Here is a 14843-nt window from a genome sequence, read left to right as displayed (position 1 = left end):
TCAGCTGGATGTGGCGGTCACCACTACGGTCACTCTGTCCCACCTCCCCTCCTTCTATAATCTCAATCACAACATCCACAGCCAAACCCCCACCTCACGCTCAACACATACAAGCAAAGGAGAAACAAAAGAAAACAAAAGCCAAATGTACACATGCAAGTGGCTGAAATGTGTGACTCAGACCAATGACCTTCCCTTCAGGTGCTGACACACACACACACACACACACACACGGAAATCACCACCGGTCAAACACAAGGACAGACAGGTCGCTGTCTAGCTTGTTGCTGGGGTCACAGGTCAACACACCACAAAGCTGTGAGGCATACACAACAAAGCAAACCTTCAAGCAAACACAAATGTGATTTTAACTCCATAAAACAATAAAATAGCAATTTAACTCAGCACTGAACCATATTCAGGTGAGGCACCAAAATAGAAATTCATTTCTGTAAAAGCCTTGTTAGTGATTCCGCAGCCGTTGTCAGTGCTGCAGCATAATTCACTACGAAGAAGCGATGTGTTTTCCCCACAATGCAAACTACACTACACACAGCGGCGCTCAGACATGAGACATTTTCACCACAAAGAGCAGAAATCGATGCATAACTCCCAGTTCTCCCCATGGGGACGGTGGGAGAGAGAAGAGGTGCAGCCATGGGAAATGAGTATAGGGGGGATGGTTGACTGAGAGTAAGGAGAAAAGGTGAAAGGAGGGAACAGCATCATCTCATGAGGTATTGATTCATCCCCCTCTGTCCATGTTTACTGCTCTCCTATGCAGACCCCTGCTAATGTAAAAGACGAAGAGGAGGAGGAGGAGGAGGAGAGGGGAGAGAACCCTGTAATGTATCCTTTTAGCCAGTCAGTGCAGATAGATTTACAACCACAGCTGCACTCATTCCTGATTGTTGCCCCAGAGTTGGTGGCCGTGTCAAACGCACCAGGTAGCATTCAACATCAAAACTGCACTTGTGATGAGGAACAGTTTTCCATCATTAGCTTCAAATACTAGCTGTTTGATGACAGAGTCAAGCCAAAGGCGCACGTCTGTTAATCTTCTTCTCCTTCTAATGGAGGTGGGTGGCTGACGGGTGGTTAAAATGCAGGTGGGGGCATTTAAAAGCATAATAAATCAGTGAATACGAGATGACAAAATACAGTTACATTTTCTGTCACTGAAAGATCATCTTCAATCTAATTTTAAGAATGAACAATGACGTTAATCAGAGCCTGAAGAGAAATACCAAGACTAAATGTTAACATCCCAACTTCACTAGCTGAGGTTACTATGTACAAAACCCACAGTGAATATCCTCATCTGTAATACATTCAGGCTGTGCAGTGTTTGGCTGCACGACACACATGAGGTTTCCAGCCAAGTGTGACTTTGCAGCAGTCATTCACTGTTAGGACAAGGAAGTAGCTTTACACCTATAGTCACATGACATTAACATGATCTATGCACATTATATGTTCAGATCCTGGGGGAATGGAGTGACATACAATCAATCATCTACTTACTTCACTCTCACATGCAGTTATTTTGTCATTTGTCAAGTAACCCAGGTGAATAACATGCTATTATAATTCTCTTTAGTAAAGCAACTGAATCCACAAAAACATTGAGGGGTAAAAGAAAATCACAATCTAGGGCTTAGTCAGAAGTTATGAGGGGAAACAACACCAACCCCACCCCAATTAGGCATTTGTTTACCATTTATTATTTTTAAAGTATACATTTTAAACAGAATGACCAACAGAAGGTTAAGATAACACCCATATTTAGAGCTGACGTTCAAAAGAGCTTCTTGTACTTAGCAGAAATCCTAACAGTACTGAGTGGAGAGACAAGTGCAGGGTAATTACAACAAGGCTGCCCCAACCACTGGACTCAAACTACACACGATTTCAAGCCTCATCATTCTTGTGATGAAAACATGATCACACTGCTCCTCCCACTCTGCAGTGATGGCATCCTCCGTCAGCCGCCACTATCTGAGGTTGATCTGCCTGGAGACAGCGCTAACAAGCCAGAACCACTAAGTAATGGTGTCTCCAGAGACTTACAGTATGCACACGTAAACACACACACACACACACACACACACACACACACACACACAGAGAAATACGGGGAGAGGCTGAGTGAAAGAGCTGGGTAAAGGGAAAATATATAGGAGGGCACATTTCTGCTGTCAAACTGCCTCCCTTTGCTGTCTGTAGGATCCAAACAGACAACTTTACAATAAGAAATAAAGTCACCTAGAGGCCATGATAACTTTTAAGACACATTTAGTTACAGGAATTTGAATTGATTAGTCATTTCATTGGCCAACAATGTCTCAATGGTGAGAATTTGTTGTACTCGATCTCTTAAGGTTTGTACTGCTATTAAACATTAAAAACAAATATCATGGTCATTGTTAGTTTTCAAAGCTTGCACGTTGTTTCCATCACTGTGACATCGTGTTGTCATTCCATTAGATTTTAAATCAAGCAAAACAATATGCAAACAACAGGGTGTGTGTGTTTGTTTGTTATCCCTTTAGGACTTTTTCTGCCATAAATAAACCCTGACAATGAATCTGTAGTCCTCATGAAGACCAGGTTTTGGTCTTCCTCATTTCTGAGGAACTGGTGAAGATTAGGGCCTCAGATTTGACTATGATAAATTTGAGGGAGATATGTTTGATAGACTCATAAACATAGGAATGTGCAAGAGCATACAACATAATACTTTGTGTGGAAGTAACATCAGTTTCAGTAAATATTCCCCCTGTCAGGCATGAGCAAATATAGACCGACCGACCGACCGACAGGTGGAAGTGGGGAACACAAAGGATGCAGCTGTTAGCACATGATGACAGATCTAAACAAAGCGCACTGCTGCTGCAATTTGTTTTATAGCTATAGGAAAGTGATGAAAAGCATTTTTATTATACTTATTAACATATTTACAATCCAATATCCTTTCGCTGTGTCCTCTCTCCCCTACTCCCCTGCTTCTTTCATTTCATAGTCTCTCCCATCATTTCCCTCTCATCACTCAGTCATTCATAAGTCGGCTGGACAGTGCCGTGCTGCTGGAGGTATCACGCTGTCGCTTTGTCTTCATGTGATTCTGCGTGTGAATCGGGACAAATATTTTCGTAGTCATGCACTGAAATGAAAGGGCAGAGGGAAGAGTGAGGGAGATGCATGTATAATGTAACATGGTCCAAGTGATGTCATTATTATTTTATTTGACCAAAAACAGTGTATGGTGAGTGAAGCAAGAATTGCACTTTAATGTTACATATTTTCTTTCATCCGTCATCTGTTTTTATCATATATTTTTTTTTTTACATGAAATGTGTATGATGAATGACAAATTTAAGATTTAAATAGTTGTACAAATATTTTGGACAAACGTTTGTTTATTTTACTCCTCTTGGGTGCATTAAGTCTGAAGTCTGAAATGTTTGTATAAAGTCTTGAAGAGAACTGGTTATTCCAATTTCCTTATAGTCCTTGACATAAAGAATGTCAATACTCAGTGGATACTTTTAATGATCGATCAATCTGTTCATTGTTTTTTCCAATTAAATGAATTGTTTAGTTTATAGAACATTGGAAAACAGTGAACAATGTTGACTACAAAATTCTAAAGCCAAATGCAACATGAATGAATGTCTTCTTAGTAAGATTAATAGTCTAATAATAAATAATAATCAATTTACTGTCACATGAGACAAATCTAAGTTCCTTGATGGCGTAATAGATATAGTAGATAATTCAGTAAAAAAACAAAACACTGTTGAACCTTTAATAGGCTGACTAAACTATTATGTGTGAAAGTTGGAGTGAATTTTATCTTTGACCAAAGTGACTGTATGCATGATTAGAGATGACAGAGGAGAAGTTATGGTGCAGCTTGTGTGTGTATGTATCGTGCATTAATGACTGAATTTATAAACACAACAAAGTCATTATTCATTACAGTATCACGGCACTTAAGGTTTCTGGAAAGTAGACTTTTCTATGTTGTCCACATTCTAGTTAATATAAACATCTGGGCGTGGGCCTTTACTGTTTTGCCAAACTTTTAGGTGCATCAAACCTCTAAAGTTTGGGAAGCTCCGACTCAGATCGATAAGTAACTGAGCCAGCACACAAGCTGTCGTGGACAACCATGACGAAACAATTCCAGGGGGAGTCTAGAGAATACAATATTTAGGAAAAACACTAAAAGACTCAGAGTCCAAACTGAGTAGCTTAAAATGAATGACTGGCGCCATCCACACAGAAAATTGATCTATAGAGGCTACACTGGTGTGAGAGCTGCCGAGGGATGTTACCGTATGCTTGAAGAATCCTGAGCAGGCAATACAGATATTGTAATATCTGCTGCTGTGTATACAATTCTCCTGCACTTAAACAGTATGACTTATTGATTTTATTTTTCATTATAATTATTTTATACAAGGTGAAAACCAAGACTGGACCACAAGACATAGTATGGAGAATTTTAATCAAATTTCATTGACTATGTGCTGGAGCCCATGCAGTGACTCCTGCTCATGCAAAATGACTCCACCACTGAGTCTATTCAATATATTTTTACTTCGGCTTCCAACAGCAGACCAGAAGACTGTGTCCATTTTTATACACAGCATGTGGTCTTGATATCCAACAAATCACTTCCTGTGTGCAGAGCAGGAATGTCACAAGTCCACAAGAGAACTGAACACCACTTTACAAAGAAAAGGTCATATAGGGCCGAAAAGCTTAATTAGCATTCTGTGGACTCACTCACAATGAATGAAATGGACATACAAAGTTATGCACTTCAGGTTCAAGATGACATTGATTTTATTAGTCTTTTCGAGATGTCCCTGCTGGCAACCTTGATTTCACTGAGGGTGAGTTTCCCTGTCTCAGATTCTCTCTGGTTCCAAGCTGTCAGAGATGCACTCACAGGACAGGCCTAACAGGCTAATGCTTGGGGTCCCGGAGAAAAGGGCATCCATGAAGCCCCGTAATATGCAGCTCACCACGGTTACACTCAAACCCTCTAACATCTAAAATGGTCCCCCACGAATCAGTCCTATGGTATAAAGGGGCCTCATGAATGTCATTGGTCCCTAAAATCCCACTAATATACAGCTCACCACTCAAAACCTCCTTAATGGGGCCCAGTGAGAAAAAGTCTCACCTGATCAACATGAGCCATCTCCTAGACCGACCAGTGAGTGGCAGTCATGAGCCCCTCAGTTGCAGCACATTTAAATCCACTGTTTTTGCTCAGCGACAGTGTTAAGACCCACACAACAACTGCTTGTATGTGTGTGTGTGTGGTATAGAGAATATTTGATTATGTTAACTTATTCAAAAAATTCTATTATTCTAAAAATAAACGTTCATGACATCTGATTGCATTTTTCATGAGGGCTTAGGATGCACAGGTGCTGTGGGTGGGGAGGCATGGTGAAGGGCCCTAATTAGCTTCTTTGCCTGAGGCCCCCCCCAGAGTCTAGGATCGCCTCTGCCAGCAGTGACGGCACGCACAACAACGTAAGTGTTGACTAAGTGATGTGTCAGTCCCTCAAATAACCACACTTCACAAAAAAACTGAACTAAATTTGCAGATTTTTTTTTTTTTAAACCCTGCAAATTTATCTAGCGACGACCAAAAAAATCTGTGGGACTGGCTGATCCATCAGAGACAGTCTATACAGTGGAATAAGACAACAACAACACACGTCCCTCATCGTAGGTGTGGACGAGCTGAGTTGATGCAGCTGATCCCACACACCTGACCTGACTCACTGCAGCAACAAAAACAACAGCCAGACCAGCAGGTCCCGCCTGAACATACCTCCTGCAACAGCTCCAACTCTTTCCTCAGCGCCTCCTGCTCGTTCTCCAGCTCCGTGTACTTGTGTTTCAGCGCCTGGTTCTCTTCCAGGACCACCAGACCGCACTCCGCAGCCCTGATCTTCTCCCGGTTCGCTTCGGCCAGCTCCAGGTTGAGCCGCTCCACCTCGGCTCGGTACTGATCCACGGACTCTCCGCATCCTCCTCCATCAGCGGCCATCGCCACTCTCTCGTCCTGTGCCACTGTCGCTCTGCGGCTCCTTTTTAGCCTCTCAGTGGTTTTGGACAGATACACAGCAGAGGCAGAGGCGGGCGGAGGCTGTGAGGGACACTGAATACCCCCCCCCCCCCCCCCCCCCTCAGAGCCAGTGCAGTGGGAACAAACAAACAAATTTACACTCCCTGCAACAGACAGACAGGTCCAAATAGCACTAATTCCATAAGCACTTATAGATGAAGCCTTGGGTTAAAATTAGGTCAGTGTAGTCAGTATGGCACTCTGATACTGTGCATCATTTCTGCTTATTCATGCAAGCAACAGCGCCACCTGCCAGCCACATTTATCACAGCACACATGGACATTTTCCTTCCAGGTATTTATGGTATAGTTATCTTTATATATATCTATATATAATGCCTGGACCTTGCAGCTGGTACATCTTATCTGAATGGAGAGATACATAAAAAACCTAAGACATGACATTGACATAGCTGTTGTGGAAGTGGCTTTTATTTATTTATTTATTTTGTGTAACTGCCTGTTCATTCACCAGTGGCTGCAAGTGTGAGTGCTATAATGTGCAGACGGTTTAAAATAATAAAATGTTTTGTTAATGTCACCAAAAGAGAAGGTTGTGAGTAGTTGTAACATGAGGGGAACATTCTGGGAGTCAAATGTGCAACCAAAATTAGGAAAACAACCTAGGGCAAACTTTCAGGTAACATTCCCGAAACTAAAAGGTAACGTTCCAGAGGAACCAGAAAGTGTTAGCCGGGAAGTAAGTAGACTGACTCAAACATTCATCTTATCAATTCATTCTTGTCTTTTAAATACACTTTTATATTGGCAAATCACACTTTTACCTCTCATGTCAATGTCATTTTAATGTCTTGCTTTAATTATGTGATTTTATTAGTGTATTTCTATGCCCTTGTAAAGCATTTTGAATTGCCCTGTGTATGAATAGTGCTATACAAATAAACTTGCCTTCCCTTGCCTTTAAAAATGACTAATACTAGTTTTAAAAAATTGTCATTTTTTTGTTGGAATGTAAAATCAAGTTATAGATGCATAAAACCAACATCAGTATTCAATGAGAACAATATATTCAAGAAAATAATACCAAGAATTTAAGAAAAGGCTGCAGGAAATATTGAAGTTTTCAGGCCTGATTTAAATGAGCTGAGAGTGTGAGCAGACCTCAGGTATTCCAGAAGTTTGTTCCACTTGATTTGGTTTTTCATCTGGGAACACACAGTAAACCTGTTCCTGATGATCTTAGAGCTCTGGGTGCTTCATAGGGAACTAATAAGTTGAGGATGTATTTTGGTCCTTTGACTCATGGGAAAAATACAAGCAAACGTCAGTTGCTTTCAAGCAATACTGATTTAGTACGGATCAGCTGCACACTCTCTGTTTCTCAGTTTGCGATTTCCCGTGCTTCACACAGGAAGTGATTCATTTTATATAAAATTTTGTTTTTATAATAATAAAGATAAAGACATAATATTCGATCCAAGAGAAGTAAGACTTAATGATGCCATTGTGATAGACAACTGTGCAATAGAACAGGTTGGATCTGGAAAAATCTGGGCATCCACATTGATTCTCTTCTCAGATGGAATGATGTCCATGTGTGCAGAACTGGCCCAGAGACCTCACTTCCTACGCAGATTTAGACTGCACACATATAATGACCACCTTATATAATGCAGTGTTGGAAAGCATTATAAGATATGCGATGGCAGCCTGGTTTGGTCCTCTCTCAATCCAGAGTAAATCAAAGATTGAACGACAGGCTTTAATGGCTTCAAAAGTGATTGGAAACCAGAAATAATTGAAATCACTAAACTCAATCTATGAGAAAGCTGTACCTACTAAGGCTCAAATCCCATATTTTACATCCAGAATATGCACTTTTACCTTTATCTGTCAAACACAAACCAAATCAGTACAAGCTCTCCTTTCTCCCATCTTCTATCACATTTCATAACAAACAACCTGCTCTGGTTGAGAGATCTTATCTATTTACTGGTTATGATTCCTGGTTTTATGTTTCAAAATGCTTTTATTCAATTTTAAAAGGAAATGGAAAAGGAACGCTGTGTGACAACGCCTTAATTCCTGAACGTCGCCGGTAGTGACACTGCTGTCGAGGACAAATTTCCCTCCATAGGACAATAAAGTATATCTTGAATCTTGAATCTTAAATATCAGGACAGACAGAGGCAACAACAGCCTTGCACTCGTAAAGTGTGATGACTGCAATCAGGTTGGAATAAGCTTCCAAACACAAAGAAGTGCCCATGAAAAGCTCCAGAAGTGAATCCTACGGCTCAAAAAAACCCCGGTCAATGAGTTTGACAGCATTAATGCTTCCTGTCCCCACCCTCTCCTGCTGCAAGTGTACACATACAAACACTCCCTCAGTCAGGTCTTACTATAGTATTCCATGACAGAGCTTGTTCTCAGACGAACATAGAGAAGCAACACAGAAATAATGTTACACTGTTCCTGTTCACAAAGGCCAAACACAGGCACAATAATAACATAATCTACAACGAACATCAAAAGTTATGCAGCTTTAAAATGAATCTTTAGAGCAGGTGTGGTGGTATGCTTCACACTGTGAGCTTTTAAAGGACCAGTTTGTAAGTGACATCTACTGGTGAGACTGTAGATTCTAACTAATGAAGGACTCCTCTGCTCTTCGATTGCTATACTCTATTCACATATTAAAACAGGATGCCGTTCATTGTTTGCTCAGTATGTTTCTGTTTCAAAACAATAAGACACACCCTCTGGCTAGTTTGTCCTTTTGGGCTGCTGTAAGAAAAACAACATGGCGGCACATGACAGTGATAGAATTGGCTTCAAAAGACTGCAAAAACCTAATTTGAATGAGTCATTCATACGCTCATTTAAACATACTTAACACCCAGCAAATACTTCAAATACTGAATTTATTGTGTATAGAAATTCTTTATCTCCTCGTGCTCTCAAAGTCCAAAAACATGCAGATTTGGGGATTAGGCAAATTTGACACTCCGTAGGTGTGAATGGCTGTCTCTAGGTGATCTGTCCAGGGTGTCCAGGATATCCTGGGACTGGCACCAGTGTGACCCTCATGTGGAGGATAAACCGGTCGAAGATAGTTTACATGACTTCTTTATACTGGGTTTTTCTCACCTCCATAGCATAACCGGACTTTCATGTATAATCTGCAAACAGACCCAAAGCAAAGCTCTGCTGAGTAAATAAATACAAGATTAGCACGAATGACTGCTCCCTTTATTGACCACATGTGGATTGATTTATAGATCTTGTGACCGGCAAGGCAATGCTGCTATTTTAGACCACAGTTTCTACACATCAGGGGCCAACAATGTTTACAAGAGCTACAGTTTCTTTTGAACCAGATTTGTCACATTCTGCTCCGGAGTATTTTGACCATCATCATGACAAGCATTTTACTCTGATTCTCTAGTAAACTTTTGGTTTGAGATATTTTCCGTTTCAAAAAAACCAAACAAGATACTCATGTTATCCAGATCTTGTGTGTATGTTACAGTGAATAAAGTGCCACATATGTCACGCTCCTAACTACTCTACCTACATTTCCCCCTATTTGAACCCACACCTGCAGCCAGGAGTACAGTTTATCTTGGAGCACATGCAATAAAGAAAGACATGACCGGGGTGAAAAGTTCACCTGCTCTCATCAGAGGCTTGTTAAAGGTTATAACTTATGGCACGGACAATTTAGTTACGTTATCGACACTAAAAGTTTATTATAATAATTGGTATTTATTTGTAAAAGGTCTTATCGGGAAAATGGAGAGCTGATACATGTGACTGCTGGAGTAGAAAAATGCCTTTCTCACAAGTGGATTTATTGTTGTGAAACACATTTATCACACTTATCTGTAATGTTGATGTAATAAATAAAGATGCATTGAGACAATAAAAGGTTGGCTTTTAGACCTTCTCCCCCTCCTCAGTCTTATCATTTAAGTCACAATTATTACACATCTCTTCATCCCCAATGCATCATAATACCGGTAACAATAGTTTTACTTTTATCCTATTGAACAGGCTCCATAAATGCCCAAGCTGACCCATCAATAACCTCCCTTTACAAGCTAAAATTAAGATAAGGTGAGGTTGTCAGAGAGTCAAACAGATGTTTATGGACGTGCCATATCGCATCTCTGACAAGGAACTGTAGGGTCATGAAAAGAAGTGAGTGCACACAATAATACAGCGCAAACACGTCTCTACCAAGAAACATGTCGCATTGGCCTCAAATCTTGATCTGTACAAATACTTATCACAAAGTCTTTAAAAAAAAATGCTTTCAGTAGCCATTGTCAGCAATGATTGTCAGCGTTGTAAGTACATGAAAATAAAAATACACAGCTGCTTTCAAGAACATGTTATTTCAGGTTGACAGGATGATACAACACTTTAGAAAACTCAAGCAAAAATCATCAAAATACACTGTTATCATAGTTTACAGATCGTAATCTACAATTCTCTTGAGCAATAATGACTTTGATCGGAGTCATTATGATCTTTGTACCACGTGTAATCAAATCATCAGTGTAAGAATAGTGAAGGGGCTATCTTTCTGTCCCCCGCAAATCAAAACAGAGAGTTCTGTAATCTGGGCAATGTATTGATGTTGTGGATGCGGATCTGAGGAGCAGCCATGAGTGAAGGGGTTTAGACAGACAGCAAGGCAGCCAGCACAGTGACTGCAGCTGTGGCTTCTGAAAATACAGGGAAACAAAACGAATGACAAGCAATCTTTGAGAAACAACAGAGCAATCACTGTCACTCTGTGTGACAGCCATACAGGATAATCACCTCTGATTAGATAACTGTTTTAATCACTTTTCCATAGATTCATTTTCCCGGGCAAGTGATTTTATGAAAGCATTGGGCATATCAGCTTGTTAATTTTATATCATTTTGTTATTACAGTATGTTCAACAGTGGCTTATTACGTTATACTGATGCAGCTCCTGAGTGGCTGATGGTATGTGTTGTCTGGACATCAGGCCCTGGTCCTTCAGAGTTTCAGTCTTCCTCCATTTGGCTCTGCGGTTTTGGAACCAAATCTGCAGCACAGACAACACAATAATAGTACTAATAATAATTTAATAAGACTCATGTTTCTCCTTTGCTTTTTATATGTATCACGTTATTTTTGTGTGACACAGAGTGATGAATAAGTGCAAAAACAGCTGGAGTAACCCCAAGTCTTGACGATGGAAAGCACACTAGTTTAATTTCTATCATTTTAAGTTACATTTTTTAATCATGTAATATGTCATTGATTGGTTTCAGGGAATATCTCACACGAGCATGTCTACAGACTAAAGACCATGCCTATTGAATATTTGTGTACTCTTATGAACTCCTGTTAGTCTTAGAGAGACATGTGAGTATAACATAATCAGTTGCTGTGCAGTGATTTTTGTAAATACAGACTATGACTGTGCTATTCAGTTTGTCCATAAGAGTAACTCAAGAAGTCACTGATTCTATTTTATATACTGTAAATGATCTGCATACTACAAAAAAGCATTAATTTCATTGTTATAAATGATGAGCCGTGTGTGTCCCACCTGTATTCTTCCCTCGGTGAGGTGCAGGGAAGAGGCTAACTGTTCTCTGGCATTGACATCAGGGTAGTGAGTCTGTTGAAAGACTTTCTCCAGCTCCTTCACCTGGAACGGTGTGAAAGTGACCCTCGTTTGCCTTTTCTTCCTCTGATCTGTAAACAAGTGATTACCACTGTCACTTTTCCTCATCTGCAATGAATACATATCCTCTGTTATTTATCGCATAAGAACTTACTGATGCAGTCTGTTGTTGTTGCCTTTGGAGAATCTTCTAGTTGTCTATTTTGGGGAGTTTCTGTAGAGGAAGATCATATTTCAACATTATTCTTTTTAAGATCAAGTGAGATTAATAACAAACCCTGTCTAGAGTGTTAACACAACATACCTGTACATGAGAGCTGGTTAGTCTCTCTGGTGTTCTCTTTGATGACAGACCAGTTACGATGAACTCGTCTCTCTCTCCTGACACATGTCGGCCTCCTCAGTATTGCCTCGATGGAATGGGATAATTCTTTACATGGCTGAGTTTCCCTTTGTTCATCCATGAAATAATACATCTCAGTATCTCCTCTGTTGCACATTTCCAGTATTCTATCTCCTGCCATCTTCACTGTTGTGATCAGAGATCCCGTTACAGTACTGAATTACTCACCGCTATAAAGAAGCTCAACGCATCAAACAAGGCTTATTAAAAACTCTCAGACACAAAATGCCTCTAGTTCTCTTGACTTCTCCTCCCCCTGGTCTCAGTGTTACACTCTACCCTCTGGAAGGTGACGTCCTGGAGCTTGTCCTCCCACTCGTCAGCCTGTGTTTGACCTGCATCACATGGTCATCATTAAGGAGGAGCCACCAGTAACATTATACTTCTAGGAAAACCTAATCAGCACCTATCTCTGTCAAAGTTGTCGGTGTTAATTTAGGGCACATTCACTATACAGCACATACGTGAACTTAAACGATGACATATTATGAACTCCCCTTATCACTTACAACCACTTTTAGTTCATTACACTTCAATTATTTGAGCTGCTACAAGACTAAGAACAAACTCTCGCATTGTGAAACCCAAATAAAGTGTTTGCATGCTTTTGTAGCTAAACCGTCTGTGTGACATTAAAATATGAGATATGTTTAAATAACATCATGTCTTTCCTATCACCTAATTTATTGACAGGCTTATCAATATCGCCTTGGCCTTTATTTCACCTTTCAGAGACTCACAGAAAACACACTCAGAGCGGCAGTGACTCCCTGTGGTGTGTGGGTGACAATGTCTTCATTTATCAGCATGTCTCCATCTAGTGGTTTTTGCTGTGCAGTGCATTTTTCCTTTAGATTTTCTGAGGGAATACTATATAACAGGATGTTTTAGATATTTTGGAATGCCATAGCAGAGATATCAGAGGGGTATTCATTTCTTTAAATTAACAATGGTTCCGCTAAGAGGAAGAAGTCCTGGTATTGTATGTGTTCTGTCTCACTAGTCCTGGTATTGTATGTGTTCTGTCTCACTTGAATGATTTAAAGGAACTGAGCCATGGTTAATAACAAATACAAGAACAACAAATGAAATGAGAAGATATTTGCAAATTAAATGTGTACATGGGGAGACACAAGCCTAAAGGTTCACGTCAGCAATTTAATAGTAATTGTTAATGTTCAAAATGAAATAGGTAGATTTTTTATTTTAGGTCCCTCTGCCAACACACCCTCCCTAAATGTTACATACTGGATCTTTAATTATATAATATATATATATATATATATATATTAATTAAAAAAAAAAAAAAAAAAAATATAGAAGGGATTTTTATAAGAACATGTGGATCCTGTAGGTGGTGCTGTTTACAGATCACCCATCATTGAAGCATCAGAATACCTGACCTAGTTGAGTCACTTCTGGTTTGTAAGTCAATTAGTCTTCTTTTTGAGGGAGGTTAGGCTTCTGTCTGTCTGTCTGTCTGTCTGTCTGTCTTAACTTTTTGAGTTATGCTGTCGGCAGCATAACTCAAGAAGTAAAGGACAGACTTGGATGACATTTTTACTCTTGTTGACTTCACTTGTTTAGAACAAAACAGCAGCAAAATACTTACCCGAATTTAAAGGGAAATTAATCACACGTAACATTGAATTGAAGCTTTAAGTCAGTGTTTCCCAACCCTGGTCCTCAGGGAACACTGTCCTGCATGTTTTAGATGCTGCCCTGCTCCAACACACCTGATTCAAATGATCAGCTCGTCAACAAGCTCTGCAGAAGCCTGATAACGAGCTGTTCATCTGAATCAGGTGTGTTGGAGCAGGGCAAACATCTAAAACATGCAGGACAGTGTTCCCTGAGGACCAGGGTTGGGAAACACTGCTTTAAGGAATGTTGGTACATTATTTTTAAATTAAACAGTGCTTTAACTAAATCATTTTTTAAAGGTTTCTGAGCTACTTTTTCTTTGTTTCTTTTTAGCATAATTAAATACAATGCTACTATAAGAATAAGGTCCAAACTTAAGATTTTTTATTTTTTTTTAAATGTTTCGAGAATAAAATCGCAATATTATGAGAATAATGTGAAACATTAGGTTTTAGGTTAGTATGTCATCCAAAATGTGAAAAAAAGTCATACCAGGGTATGTCGTCTAAAATGTGACAAAAACAAAATCGTCATTATTATTCAAGCAACATTTTGATTTGGGCTTCACAAATAAAGAAATACTTGGAATGATGGGTGTTCCCTGAATTTATGGTCACATGACAAAGCATGTGCACGGTTACCTAGATAGGTGGGTCAACTTACCCACTGGCTCATCTTACCCCACTTTTCCCTTCTGTAATGATAATTATTTCAAACATTTTAATTCCTATAGATAGATGTTATATGTGACACCATTATTACCCACCATACTGTATTGGTCCATAAAATAAAATGTGTCGCTTGTGTTGAAATACAGAACATCTTTAAACAGCTCATTGATGACATGCTACCAAGAGCTGAGTACACATTTCATGGTGACCATGTGTGCCTGCATGAGTGACTGATGCAAAACCTATACTCTAATTATACCCTATAATTTGTGTTTTAATGCAGAACATTTGAAGTAAGAAGCGTTTCCTACACGTTTTCGTATCAGACACACACA

The 14843-nt window shown here is 39.7% G+C and overlaps 2 protein-coding genes across 5 annotated transcripts in view; both read right to left on the bottom strand.

The window, feature by feature from the left end:
• bicd1a (bicaudal D homolog 1a) overlaps positions 1 to 6189 on the bottom strand; it is a 29129-nt gene extending 22940 nt beyond the window's left edge. For all 3 annotated transcript variants that reach the window (XM_058645678.1, XM_058645679.1, XM_058645680.1), the window contains exon 1: positions 5861 to 6189. In XM_058645678.1, the coding sequence (XP_058501661.1) occupies positions 5861 to 6079 (219 nt within the window). In that variant the 5' untranslated portion in view covers positions 6080 to 6189. The remainder of the gene's footprint in view (positions 1 to 5860) is intronic.
• Positions 6190 to 9951: 3762 nt separating this feature from the next.
• Positions 9952 to 13899, bottom strand: LOC131470115 (homeobox protein aristaless-like 4). Of its 2 annotated transcripts, none has more exons than XM_058645681.1 (6): positions 13806 to 13899; positions 12095 to 12319; positions 11945 to 12004; positions 11713 to 11861; positions 11089 to 11202; positions 9952 to 10851 (listed from the first exon to the last, which is right to left on the bottom strand). In XM_058645681.1, exons 1-6 carry the CDS (start codon positions 13837 to 13839, stop codon positions 10702 to 10704), a joined length of 732 nt encoding a protein of 243 aa, XP_058501664.1. In that variant the 5' UTR covers positions 13840 to 13899; the 3' UTR covers positions 9952 to 10701. The 2 variants fall into 2 exon arrangements, with proteins under 2 accessions (XP_058501664.1, XP_058501666.1); XM_058645683.1 differs by having other exon boundaries at positions 12095 to 12528; positions 13806 to 13863.
• Between the last annotated feature and the right edge of the window lie 944 nt (positions 13900 to 14843).

The sequence above is a fragment of the Solea solea genome, chromosome 12, assembly GCF_958295425.1.
Source record: "Solea solea chromosome 12, fSolSol10.1, whole genome shotgun sequence".
In the NCBI taxonomy this organism is placed as follows: domain Eukaryota; kingdom Metazoa; phylum Chordata; class Actinopteri; order Pleuronectiformes; family Soleidae; genus Solea; species Solea solea.
Note: the sequence above shows the minus strand (reverse complement) of the source record. Positions and strands in the feature narration are given on the sequence as shown.

Coding starts and splice junctions, on each gene's coding strand:
- LOC131470115 (XM_058645681.1), bottom strand. CDS start 13,839: ATGTTACGTGTGATTAATTTCCCTTTAAATTCGG. Junction 11,862..11,944: donor AACAACAACAGACTGCATCA/GTAAGTTCTTAT, acceptor ACTTGTTTACAG/ATCAGAGGAAGAAAAGGCAA. Junction 11,203..11,712: donor TCACCGAGGGAAGAATACAG/GTGGGACACACA, acceptor TCTGTGCTGCAG/ATTTGGTTCCAAAACCGCAG.